Source organism: Cyclopterus lumpus, chromosome 22 (genome assembly GCF_009769545.1).
Source record: "Cyclopterus lumpus isolate fCycLum1 chromosome 22, fCycLum1.pri, whole genome shotgun sequence".
Classification (NCBI taxonomy): Eukaryota; Metazoa; Chordata; class Actinopteri; order Perciformes; family Cyclopteridae; genus Cyclopterus; species Cyclopterus lumpus.
In genome coordinates, this window is record NC_046987.1 from 9,199,972 (window position 1) to 9,213,516 (window position 13,545).

The 13,545-nt window shown below is 43.5% G+C and overlaps 1 protein-coding gene across 2 annotated transcripts in view; it reads right to left on the reverse strand.

Moving 5' to 3' along the window:
• Positions 1-1,036: 1,036 nt before the first annotated feature.
• akt1 (v-akt murine thymoma viral oncogene homolog 1) overlaps positions 1,037-13,545 on the reverse strand; it is a 28,414-nt gene continuing 15,905 nt past the window's right edge. The window contains exons 3-14 of one of the 2 annotated variants that reach the window (XM_034563242.1): positions 12,595-12,725; positions 10,839-10,950; positions 10,407-10,533; positions 9,734-9,865; positions 9,531-9,596; positions 8,908-8,976; positions 8,642-8,767; positions 7,037-7,166; positions 3,774-3,987; positions 3,500-3,587; positions 3,206-3,308; positions 1,037-1,901 (exon numbers count right to left, since the gene is read on the reverse strand). In XM_034563242.1, the coding sequence (XP_034419133.1) occupies positions 1,822-1,901; positions 3,206-3,308; positions 3,500-3,587; positions 3,774-3,987; positions 7,037-7,166; positions 8,642-8,767; positions 8,908-8,976; positions 9,531-9,596; positions 9,734-9,865; positions 10,407-10,533; positions 10,839-10,939 (1,236 nt within the window). In that variant the 5' untranslated portion in view covers positions 10,940-10,950; positions 12,595-12,725 and the 3' untranslated portion in view covers positions 1,037-1,821. The remainder of the gene's footprint in view (positions 1,902-3,205; positions 3,309-3,499; positions 3,588-3,773; positions 3,988-7,036; positions 7,167-8,641; positions 8,768-8,907; positions 8,977-9,530; positions 9,597-9,733; positions 9,866-10,406; positions 10,534-10,838; positions 10,951-12,594; positions 12,726-13,545) is intronic. The other variant, XM_034563243.1, reaches the window with a different exon arrangement.

A 13,545-nucleotide genomic window follows, 5' to 3' on the forward strand; every position in this document is an offset into this window, starting at 1 on the left:
CACAGCTTTTTGTTAAGACCTTTTATTTCATGAATTTGAAAGAAACAAGTAAAAACTGTGTACAAAGTTTATATTATTTGTTTACTAAAGCTGGCGTCCTCAGTCTCAGGAATATGGGAGGGCAGGTACAAAAGTTGAAATAAAAAACAAAGTATCAAATTAATTTCCCTATTTCCAAAAGGGGACAGCAAAAGGGTGAGTGTGCATAGGAATAAGTAACAATCAGAAACTGAACAAAAGGTTTGCAAATTATTGAAGTGAAAACAATATCATAAAAACCATTACATTCAATAACGTACAATGCTATTTTGGAAAATAGGTTTTGGAGACTTCTCAGTTTGAAACAGCACTTTTAATTCCCAAGCATCTCAGTTTAGCCTCAGCTGTGTGTAAAAAAAGGGGAGTAATCATTCACAGAAGCAATCCTTGTTTTATTTGTATCCACAACATTTGAACTTAAAAAGAAGATAATTTAGTCTTTTACCAACCATAAAGTAAACAAATAAGATTCCAAATACAATCATTTTGGGGCAGCACAGTGCATATCATTGGCACAGTAAAACTCAATTTAGTCAATGCTGGTCTCATATAAATAACTCAGAAACATGTGAAGGGACTAAAGGGTCCAAAAGTAGCAAATCAAAGATGTATGTGTGTGTTTCCCCTGAAGCACCGTTTATTAGCAAAGTATTTCTAAAGAAGTGTATTATGTTAAAAGTGACCTCATTGAGGCTGCAGTGAATGCACTGGGTGGAAAACACCCAATACTGTACTGTACATGGAGGAAAAGCCCAGAGGAGAGAAGAGTTTCTGATGGGTCAGCAGTGGCTGATCCCTGATCAGAAGGAAACCACGAGGTGTCTGCAGCACAGCGTCAAGATAGGAAGGCATCAGGAACTATAAGCACTTACTTCAAGGGGGCTGGAGGATCTATGCATTATTCTGAACAGGAATCTGGGGGTCTCTCAGTGAAAACAGTCAAGAGGAATTCATTGCAGGACAGCTTTTACCTTAAGAATCTTTCGCTTTGCTTTGCTTTTTTTTTTTGCATGTCCACCATTTCTTACATCAGACCGTATTGCACAATTGATTCATCAGACTCAATGTGGTGTAGCATGATAAAAAAACAAAAAAACAGCCAGATTGGTGCCAGATTTGCATTAAGGTAGTAGAAAAGTGATAAAAATCCCCTCCAGAAGATGGTGTTTCAGTCTTAGCAGAATCAGCCATGTGTTACAACACAGAAGTATGCAGAATGATTGACTTTATTTGATACGGTACATTCACTTTAGAAGCCAAAAATGTCTCAAAGTCTGAATGGTATTTGAATTGTTCAGAAGTCTTAGAGAAGAAAACATGGATTTATTACCCACTCAACAAACAACACACTCTCAAATGATCTTTTTGGTCCACAGTATTCATATTTCTATTTGAAATGGTTGGTTCATATTCACTTGTATATTTTCAATACACAATTCACATCAGTGGCCTAATTTGTGCATAACATAACTGCATTTCCCCATTCATTATGGTGTATGGATGCCTGCTCAGTATACAACATAACAACTAGGAGATGCAGGGTAGTGTTAACTCTCTCCGTGGTAAGTCTTCAAAGGCCTCACAGAACAACCACAGGTATCTTTGTTTTGTCTTGAATTTCCTCCTTCCTGGAAAACACAATTTGCAGATTGTGAATGTTACATCCACCAACGGCATCTGCAGACAATGCAGGGAGGATGGGGCTGTGGCCCTGGTCTTTTGAGAGTGCAGTCGGGTGGGGTGAGGGGAGATGGTGGGACCAAGGTAATCTATGAGAGTCCTTTAGGCCGTCCCACTGGCAGAGTAGGAGAACTGGGGGAAGTGGGGCCTCCTCTCGCTGTCGAATGACTCCATACTGTCATCTAGAGGGTAGAGGACAAACAACTGCTTATTTAGCATTTATTGTGGGCGATATTACATAACGTACTGTGAGACAATATACATCAGTCTACTGTCAAACTGAGATTTAGCCACCCCACTTATAACTTTGCACCTCCCCCTTTAATATGTGTGTGTATTAATAAGAGTTAGACCATTGTGAGCAATGTTGCAGACTTTCTTATGACAAAATAAACATTTTGTTTGACTTTAGCATCAATATGATACAGTTTCTTAATTTGTCTGGACAGACAAAAACAAACATTGTTGGCTTGTTATTTGATCTAACAAATCAATTTTCCAGAAAATGTACAATATTCCAGTAAATTAAATGTACCGGTACTGGGATAATACCCACAGTCACAGAGAAATGTGACTGTGGATTTGAACTACATCACCTACTCCCAGTAGAAGTACATATACATCAAATTATTCATATAGGTGGGAGATCAAATATTGCACTGTGATATCAGACTAGTTATTGTCTTAGATGTTGCTTATCGTAATGTTGTAGTAAGATGTTGACTTTTCCTAATCTTAAAAGCTGCATTACAGTAAGTAGTGGTATAATCTTCGGAACTTGTTTGACTGCATTTACTGAGTGAAATACAAAATGTATGCTGCACCTGCAGCCATCATATGCACATTTCTGAAACTCTTTTCTGATTAATTTACTCGATTCATTCTATATCATAGAGTCAAACTATTTTTCTTATACTGGGTCTTCTGTGCGTTTACACACTGGCTGTAATTCACATGCATTTGATGACTTTGTGAGACACGACACTCTGTATTAATGACACTGGCTCTCCAGGAGAGGGGAGACTCCTTAAGGGAGCTTTGTACGCCTGCAGAATGTTTTCTTTACTCACGTTTATGACCTTACTAACTCAAGCCTCACACCAAGAATGCATCTCAAAGTTCAGTACAGAGGAAAATACTCACAATTACCTTTATGACAAAAGGAATGTGCTCTTATGAACCTGACCTTACATTTTAATATAAAAAAAAATAATTCAGGGACACCGAGTTAGGAACTACTTTTTTAAGGATTAGTAATTTAGTAACCCACGGGGGGAAAAAAAGTCTGCTTTTGTCTCGAGTGTATTGAAAGTATAATTCCTCATTCTTAATAAAGTCTCACAGGAGGTGGAGGGGAATTTATTATACAAGTTGGTTGGCAATTCATCTTCTCTTACCAGTGCTCAGGTCACATCTCCCTTACTGTCACACTCAAACAATCACAATTTGACTGTGTGTGTATTAAGTGTGCATGGTTAGGTGGTACCTTGTCCGGGAGGCGTAATAGTGATGGTCTGTGCTGTGAACTCCTCGTCAAAGTATCGAGTGTCCGTCTCCGAGGTAACTTGGGGCTTAAACGGCGGGACCAGCTGTTGGAGAGGAGAAGAGATACAAATATATATCGGCACATCAGTCAGTTGTCCTCGTGATGGCAGTCTATGTCTTTTCTCAATGGTGGCACAACTTTATTGATCCCCAGGGGAAGTGATGTTTTTCAGAGCTTGGTGTCCTTTCAGTGATGACAGTTTCAAGAAAATAAGGTTGAAACAAAGCAACTGACCTTCTTCTCATACACGTCTTGCCATTCGATTCCTGCGAAGAACTTGTGCTGCATGATTTCCTTGGCATCGTCTGGCCCTCCACCTAACCTGGAAGACAAGTACAAAAGGACAAATCAGGATGTGTGGCCGCTGATTATTTTATTGCTACTTCTAAAACAGTTCTTTTCACTTTTCCATCTATTTTATCATAAGAAAAGATGAAAACTCATATTACTAATACACTTTTTGAATGATAAACAATTCAATGTACTAGCCGCAGGAGAGGCTCCTGACCTCTGCATTGGTTCCTTCTTAAGAAGGCCCGAGAGCAGCGAGCGGGCCTCAGGGCCGAGAGTCCGAGGAAAGCGGATGTCTTCCATGAGGATGAGCTCGAACAGCTTCTCATGGTCCTGGTTGTAGAAAGGCAGTCTGCCGCACATCATCTCGTACATCACCACCCCCAGACCCCACCAGTCCACAGCACGCCCATAGTCGTTGTCTTCTAGCACCTTGGGGATGAAGAGGGGTGAACAAGTTTATTTAATGCAGCTGTTGGGATGCTCGTGAGCCATTTTAACTACTTGGGGAGGGGTTATAGTACGTAGGTATTATATTCTATCGACCCTTTTCACAGAATATTTGTACAACAAGCTAAAGAAAAGTGTAGTTGCTATGACTTTTTGGTGACAGTTTAGGGTTCAACCAATAAGGTTGTGTCTGGACATCAGAAGGCTGTGAAGACAGCAGCTCTTTAGGCTGAATATACCAACCCTAAAGCAACTGTCCCCCATCACCCCACCCCCACAAAAATCACCTGCTCTCCCCCCTGGCCTGGTCTTTTGGAGGCAGCCCCAGCCAGCACTGACTCACATCTCACATTAGGAGCATGGGTAGAGTTTCCCCTGGAGCCCTGCATATTTAATCACCACAGGACCTTCCACAAAAAACACACACATACAGATCAACAAGCAGCAGAGGTGTGGGTCGCTTAAATAAGCAAATGTGTGGCAACAAACACAGACCAGTCCTCCAAACAAACCGCTCAATGAGCACAACCAGAGTCCAGCCAGAGAGGGGGAAATATTTTGTCTTATATTTTCCATAGGATGACTTTTCTCGACAGTTCTTAATGAGACAAAATCCTCCAGTGTTGTGCTCACTGAACAGCGCAACCTGTTGCATGACTAATGTGCTGCTGACTGGAGTTGTTCCAAGGTCTCCGGGGACATGTACTGGATTATACCTCGCCAGGCGGATGTGAAGGTGAAATCAAGACAAGGAGAACAGTCTGTTCTCTTAAACCTCGAGCAGCGTGATGCTGGGCAATTCAGACCCAAGAATAGAAACATGGGTAAAAAGACGTGGGTGGATTAATATAATTAGATATGGACACAACAGTGCACAGGCCAAGGGAGAGGGTCCTGGAAAACAGATGGACGGATGTCTCCGTAAAAGGAACAAAACCACTGTGTGTGTGTGTGTGTGTGTGTGTGTGTGTGTGTGTGTGTGTGTGTGTGTGTGTGTGTGTGTGTGTGTGTGTGCACACGCACGCATCTACGCATGTGGCGGTGGGCACTCCGCCTGGCGCTGCGGTGAGTGGTGAGCATCGAGGAGGAGGATTGGGAGGGCAGGGGGAGTAACGTGAAGCCGGTGTTGGGCTAGGATTACTGGGCCGCTCTATTTTCCAGCGCCGCTGTCGTGTGATTCACACCGTGCGACAGCTGGGCCCGCAGCTGCCCCATATATGTAGAAGAGCGCCACAGCTGTGAAGCTGCCAGGAGCGCAGGAGCCAAGCTCATCCCTCATATACGTAACCAGGACTGCTTGCCTGCCTGCTTGGGCCCCAGCCCCAATCTAATACGGCGTACACTGCCCACAAAGGAGCACAGACAGGGGGAGCAGAGAGCAGATAAAAGTATCAACACTTGCCTGCTGCTCCTCTGAAGCGCTCCTCTGTATTCTGCACTTTTTATGCTCACAAAGTTCCTCACTGACAGCCCCATTAATCTTCCACGATTGTGAATCCGGATCACTTCCAGTGGCGAGATTAAACCCTGTCCACATTTTTCTTTGTAGATATTCCCTAAAAGCCAATTCCCCTCAGCCAATAACGTTTTTCTTCTTCTAACTACTTAATAAAAAGTGACAAAGTGAATTTGTACCACTCTTTTCTTCCCAGAGACAAAACTGGTCCGGCAGATTGAGTCCTCTCCTCCCTCTCACTCCCCCCCGCTCTGGGTGGAATATTCCCAGACGTTACAGCATTCCTGGCAGCACACACAACAAGGTCATTGTTTTAACTGCAGAACAACCTGTAACACTGCCTGCCCCGCACTCCATAGAGACACTCGCAAGCGACCCTGTTGCCATGGTAACGCCCCCCTGCCGGGAGCCCGTCACAGCCTGTGCAACCCTGTGGAGGAGCAAAAAGGGCTAGACAGAGTTTAGACAAGTGGGGGAACTCTATAAATAGGGTTATAGAAGTAGAGAAAATATACATTCTCTTTTAAATGTGTCCAGGCATGAGGGAGTACACAATACATACACACTAGCCCAGCCATTTTGACTTGATGGCCTAGTGCTGATGGTTTGGAGGCAGGTTTGGTCTGACAGATGAAAACAACAGGTATATGTTCCCTATGAGGCCGCCTGGCTCTGCCCGGGTCAGGCGAGGCATCCAGGGCAGCCAGTGGTGTTGTGGCTCCCTCTGGTTGACACACAAACAGCTGTAGGCAATGTGATTTTTTTTTAGACGGAAGCTCACGTTTCCTGAGGTGCTGCCAGCCAATCAACCCTCCTGCCTCCCCCAACCAGAAAATTCTAAATGAAGGCTAAAAACAACGATACAGCAACTGTGTCAACATGGACACCCTTCTCCCGGAAAACATTTTTACGGCAACCAGGCAAGGGTCTAGCGCAAACACCCATATACTTACCCCACACACAGCCAACACTCACAATGAAAATATCGGGTTACAAAAGCCCACTCCAACACTTGTCATACCTGCACGGAATGGGGAGTAGCCACACCCCTCCCTATACAGCAAATATGAGAGCAGGCTGCCCTGCCCTGGGCACACAGCACACTCATTAACTCACAGACTTCAGCTGGGAGATTAGAAAGGCATTTTTGGACAGCTGCCCTTTCTTCCACATGCTTCTCATCCACCGATACCCAACAACACACGTTGCATTTTGACCGGCATCTAATCAAAAATGATCTCAGGTTGTTAGTCCGGGTAGGAAATGAAATGTATTGAAAGCACATGCTTCCTTGAATGACGCAAAGGGCCACTGAATGATTTGAACCAACTCAAAGTGTATGTAAGACAGCGCCATCCTCAGTCTAAACCATCGAAGAATAGTTTTCATCCCTCCATAGGACTTCAGAGGACTTTTAAGTTTTGTTCTGTGTGCAAAAGTGACCTGAAAGGTTACTTCATGTTTGTTTTTTCGCTTTAATTTGTCATCAATCTGGATGTTGCCACATAAAAACCGTTTTGTTGTATGAAGGTGAACTCAATATTTCAGGTAGACTAAATCACTGTCATGGTTACCCTCAGGTGCGAGGTACTCTGGCGTCCCACAGAAAGTTTTCATGGTGGCGCCATCTGTGATCCCTTCCTTACACAGGCCAAAGTCTGTGATCTTTATGTGTCCGTCTTTGTCCAGCATAAGGTTTTCTAGCTTGAGGGGGGAAATAGAAATAAGACAGATGTAAACATCATCGTAAAATGACCTCACTGTTTAGGATAGTTTAACAAGAAAGGAGGGAGGTGACTGGAATATTATTTCATAAAAAGTACAAAAACGATGCGCGTTAGTTATGGTGAAACGTTGGCAAAAATAAAATCTCAATCAGTGCCATTTTCTTTATGCAAAGATAACGCCAGTAACTTTGATGACATTTCAGCGCTGCTTACCCCCTCATGTTTTTATTTATGTTATCCCTCTTTTTGTTTCAATGAATGAACCAATCTGGCATGTGCGCATTGTGGGGTTTCCATTTGCTGCTATGGTGATAGAAAGAGGTCAGATGTGAAAAGGGCCCCCCCTATCTTGAACAAGTTCCTTATATTCGTGTTTGTATGGCTGTCTATGTGGAGCACAGGTATGTCATGATGAATGGTAGCATGCCACAAAGGCCTTTTCTACACTAGAATAAACTCATAGTGAAACAACCTATTTCCATCAGCCTTTATTGCATCAACATGCCAGCTTTTCCACCACAGCCAAGAATAAAAACTTTAATGCAAAATGTGAAAATTCCCATTAACACAGGTTAATGGTAACATACCATATATTGTTTGTTGATCAATTACATATACTAATTATGCATTATGCAGTGTCATGACTTGAGGCTGCACAGCTTTTAATATTGTGTCCCTCCCTCCCTCTCTCGTCTCCTTCGCTCAGTTAAAGTCACCTGGCAGCTGTAGCTCACACGTGGCCAGCAGCGCCAGGCCAGAGTCAGCACATCCTCCAATCCTGCTAACTCTTGGCATTTTCAGGAGAACCCAAGCAGGCTGAGAGCCTGCCTCATAAACCCAAGGTGAGATGTGCGGGAGTGAGTGAGGGAGGGGAGTGCTGTGCTGACCTAGGGCTGCTATAGTTTTATCAGCTGGAAGTAGTGGGGATAGATGTGTCCACTGCAACACCGATAACCCCCCACAGCCCTCCGAAACTCAATCCATCTCTGATCCAGTCTTTAGACAAGTGTATCTTTTAAACGCAGATGTAAAAATAAAAATAAAAGCAGCATCTTTACTTGAGGATGATGCACATTGTCTCTTTTTTATTCAATAGTGCTGTACTGCCAGCATAAAAAAAATGTATATAAATTACGCATAAAGTGCACAAAAGCACTGTGCGCATGCTATAACGGGAGGCGGTGGCAATGTATTAAAAGAGGACTGGTGGTTATTTCTGTCTAGCTGCAGTAAGCCTATGGACAGAGCCTCCCTCCAGCTGCAGTAAGGTCTGGAGACTGATCTTGAGGAGGCAGATCAATAAACCCTGGCCATTGCCACTGCTCTCAATGGAGGAAAACCCTATTTATATCCTGCCAGGGGGGCAAGGATGGGATGGGGGGAAAAGGAGAAAGATAGACGGGAGGCTGACCACGAGGATGAGGGAAAGTGAGGACTTGTCTCCACATCTACCTTTAGATCTCGATAGACCACGTTTCTTTCAGCATGCAGGTAGTCCAGCGCTGACACTATCTCTGCACCGTAGAACCGTGCCCGCTCTTCTGAGAATACACGGTCCCTTGACAGATGGAAGAAAAGCTGAGGGGAAGCAGGGGAACATTGACAGTGAGAAGGCAGAGGAAGTTGTTTAGTACACTGAAAATAGTGACAGTGACACTGCTTAACAGTAATCAAATTCACCTACAGGTGCAGATTTTGTGATGGTTAAAATGGTTTACCTCACCACCGTTTGCATACTCCATGACAAAGCACAGGCGGTCATGTGTCTGGAAGGAGTATTTCAGTCCCTGCAGACAGAACGAGAACGTTCAAAGCAGAACTTGGTGATGATTCCAGTGAATTCAAGAGGAAGCTGATATTTAAACAGCCGATTGTAACATGAACCATCACAATATGCACGTTGCATCTATGACCCTTCAGTTACATTTTTAAACAGAAATGTGAAAGAGAATTTAAAAAACTGCCGCAGTGTATCCAGTATGTTGAGCCTTTTCAACAACTGCTATGTGGCAAACATTGGTCCCATTCATTGCACTGAGCACATCACATTATGTGTTGCCTCCACCCACCACTTAGACCTAACATTTTGGGGGAGCTTTTTACTACAACCCACCTCAGACTTATAGGGAAAAAAAGTTCACGAAAAAAAAAAGGAACGTCCAGTGTTGCTAATAAAGGCCCAACTCGACTGCAGCCTTTGTAAGAACAGCTCTTCAAAACATTCCTGCTAAAACTGCCCCTTTTTTCTGAATAGATGCTGCTGTGGTGGATTGAAGAGGCTCCAGAAGATCTCTGCGAGTTAAAATAAGGTTTGGTTTAGGTATATGGAGGGGCTCCTTACTGTCAAGAACGGATGCTTTGAATTCTGGAGGACTCTGTTCTCTGTGAGTGTGTGCGCCACTTCATCCTGAAAAAAAAGAAACGCCACAAGGAGTGTTTGTGCAACTCTCACAATGGCTACCCATTTAGGTATCAGTCATTGCTCCACTGCCCTCCCCTTAGCGTCTTTTCCCGCCCTCTACTTGCTCATTGGCATCCACTCACTTTTGCTACGATCACCTCCTTCTTTAGGATCTTCATGGCGTAGTAGCGACCTGTGGCCTTCTCCTTTACCAGGATAACTTTGCCAAAAGTGCCTTTTCCCAGGAGTTTGAGGTATTCAAAGTCATGCATAGTCTGGAGAGCCAGGGGAGAGAAAGTGGCATCTGGTTACAAACAGAAGCATTAACAAACGCATGCTCTAACTAGCGAGGGCACACAATCCCACAGACAACAACACAGAAGCATTTAAGGCACTATTTCACCCATCGTGCAATTTCCACTCTAATAGTTTGGCCTATATGTAGTTGTGTCTCAGTTAACCTCTGACTGCAGCACTAAGGAGAATGTTGAAAATGGTTATGTGAGTGACATCCAATCTGGTGGCCTTGGACCTTCATGTCATGACACATGTGGGGGTTGTGAAATCTGGTGGACACACTATCTGGTGCTAAGCCACCCACGGCTGATGTTGGGAAAGTAGCTGGGGAGAGGCGAAGGAAGGTGGGCTTAAGTGGTGTAAGTGCAAATAAGGCAGAGCTGGGTGGAGGAGCATAGTAATGGTAGACGAGACTCAGGGTCAGCAAGCATAAAGGTGGTTGACTTAAACATTTATGGTAATGGCACTGAGGTTTGTCAATGTGTGGACAGCGGAAACAGAGCAGTGAAGTGGCCATACCACTTTCTGCCTGGGTTTGGTCAAGTAGACCTCCATGTCCATGGGGTCCGGAGAGGAGTCCATCATCTCCTCCTCTTGTTTCTGCAGGCCTTCAGCCACGGTTTGGATGGCTTTAGTCCATTCTTCCCTGAGGGAGGCACAGGCAGCAGAGAGATTACATCAGCCCATTTACCATCATGCAAGCTCAGCAGCCCAATCGTGTAATTATCGTCTTATCAACAGGAAGGCAATTTCAAGTGTGAGTTCTGCCAATAGCCAGTGGACCTTATGCAGGTGTATAAAACAATTACATGTGTATGTTTGTGAGTGCTTCTACATGTTAGAAAAACAGAGCTGTTAAACTGCTTTCTAGCAACAGGGGCAAATTATCTGCATATAAATTATTTGTGTTTTACTGCTCCGTGAGCTGAGAAGTGTGTGCTTCTCGCTTGCCTCTCCTCGGGGGTCTCCACGTGGAAGGTGCGCTCGATGACAGTGGTCCACTGCAGGCAGCGGATGATAAATGTGTTGGGCTTGGGTCGTTCCGTCTTCATCAGCTGGCACTCTGACCACAGCCAGGGAGGGATGGAGGGGAAGGAGATGGCGAGAAGAGCCAGTGTGTAGGGGAGCAGGGGGGAGAGAAAGACCCACAGTTATAGCCATTTATCTTTATCGCCACCCGAACAGACACTGTTGGCCAATTTGGAAAAGAACAGGTGCACTTTGGTGGAGGAAAACCAACTCAGATTCTTAACCTTGTCAGCCCAATAAAACTTTGCTAACTATAAGTTTTGATCATAATTTGGGATCTTTGTAGTATTACATAAAATACAAAAACTCCCTAGAATAAATGAATAGATCAATGAATACAAATTCTAATATAATTCTGAAATTAAAATAATTACATGAGTTTTTCATAGATTAAATAAAATGTCCAAAGAATAGCTAGAAAAGCCCTGTCTAATACCCCCGAACCCAAGGTGGCATTTTCAGAGTGTTTGTTTTCTCCAAACACTCAAGAACACAAAGACATTACATTGAGAGTTGAACAGAGAGCATGTCATATTGGGGAATCAATGTTGACTTATTCGTATAGAAGCATATCATCCACATCTTTCCCTCCGTTATGCTTAATTCTGACACCAAATAATTGTCTTGTAAGCAGTTTGCAAAAAAACAATTATTCCACAAACGTCTAATAACTGAATTTAGAAAGCAGAAGCTTTACCATCTGCACCTCCCTCCAAATCAACATCTGTTCCCAAATGAAACATGTCAGCAAATATGTCAGAACATGACACAAAATGGCCTCTGTCTGATAGATGGAGGACAGGGGAGTGGACCACCACTGAGATCCAACATGGCTCCATCGGGCTGAATATGGAATCCAGCTGCAGCAAGCCCCGTCAGCAGAGGCGCACCATGTGTCCTCCGTGGTGGGGTCGCGGTGGTGAACAAAAACCAAAGCACGCTGAATGGAGACAGAGCCTCAGAGCGGCGCCCAGACAAATACTTGAAATCAGGCAGCTAATAGCCACGATAACTCAAGAGCGTCGGAAAGGAAACATTTTGTTAAACAAACAGTATGCTGTCTAATTGCTGTGTTCAGTCATCTGCAGAGCTTATCACAGTAAACTTTATCTGATGTGAAGGAGGAGTGGCTGGGCTGCTCTGGGCCTTTTATTTTGTTGTTGTTTTTTCTCACAGTATAAAAAAACGAGAGTTTTGGGGGGGGGCGGGGGGCGCGACACACACAGAGAAGAGGAATGGCATTTGATATATTAACGCAAGCAAAGGAACCAGACAATTTTGCATGCACTATCAGTTACAAAGCTTGTACACGCTTTGCCCTGGAGCAGCGCTCTTGTTGAAAGAAACTAGCAGTGAAAAACTGTTGAGGATGAAACTACAGACAATTTGCCAATGTCTCAACTCATAACCGTTTACAGTGACATACAATGATAAAGGTATACCTGATTAAAATATTAGAGAGGACTCATTTTCATACTTTAACCCTCACGGTATGCTTTTTAAGCCGTTTTTTTCTGTTAATAATCACTTTTCAGGGTGGAAAAACCTGTATGTGAAATATATCTGTTACAAACAGTGGCAAGTAAAAGCAAAAAGGGCAGAAACAAAATATGGTAAAACAAGCTGCCAAGGGACAAAGGAGGAAAAATGCAATGGTTTCTCTGAAGTAGATACTCACGTGCGACAGAGAAGTATTATTTAAGGGGGTTTCCAGCTGGTCAACATCTTGCGGTCGCTCTTTGTAGCCGATGAATGTACCATCACTCTTCAGGAGAAAATACCTTGGCCTCCAGGTCTTGATGTATTCTCCTGATATGAGAAAGAGATTGAAACGCACTGTTGAGTTAGTGTCCAGGAGACGAGACAAAAACAAACTTGGTGCCAGAGTAAAGAGAGATTTTCAGAGGGTTTCTGCTCACAGACAAACCTTAAATGAGAAACATCACATGCTTGTCAACGTTCCAAACATTGCTGACTAATGCGCAACCATTTTGTTTACATTGTGGCTTCATGATTAATGACAAAACAGTGTTGTCCTTTCTCTTTGTTTCAATTCCCAGAGGTGCAACCCATTTCCTGCAATCTAATTACTATGCTGTTTCACTAGTGCTCCTTAACATGACCACCTTGTCCCCCATCTCTCTTTAATTGTAGGTCAGCTGCAGGACAAATGGTGGTTTAGTAGGAATCAGGGACCCTCTCCCTCACCCTGCCTGTCCCCTTTCCAGCAGTCACTTGCCAATGTAGACACTCCAAGAGAATGTTTAAAATGGTCCAACAAACCTTATGTCCTTTCGACCCTATACATGAACTGGCAAGTTAGATTTAGGGCCTAAGCTATGTTCGAAAAAAAAGTTATCTAAATTGGACAAAAAAATTATAAAATAGAGTATAGTTAATATACTGTATACTTAAGTGTACTACGTCAATTTAGCATTGCACTCCTAGAACACTGTTGTACTCAGGATGGACAGTTTAAAACAAGTAGTATACTTTCTTTTTTTTTTAAATCAGCAAAACCAGAGATTTTTTTTCCTTGTAGAAGCCTGGCATTACCCACAATGCAACTTGACAGTCAACAGTTCAGCTGGAGATTCAGGTGTGTTATGCTAGTAGCGATTAATAGAGC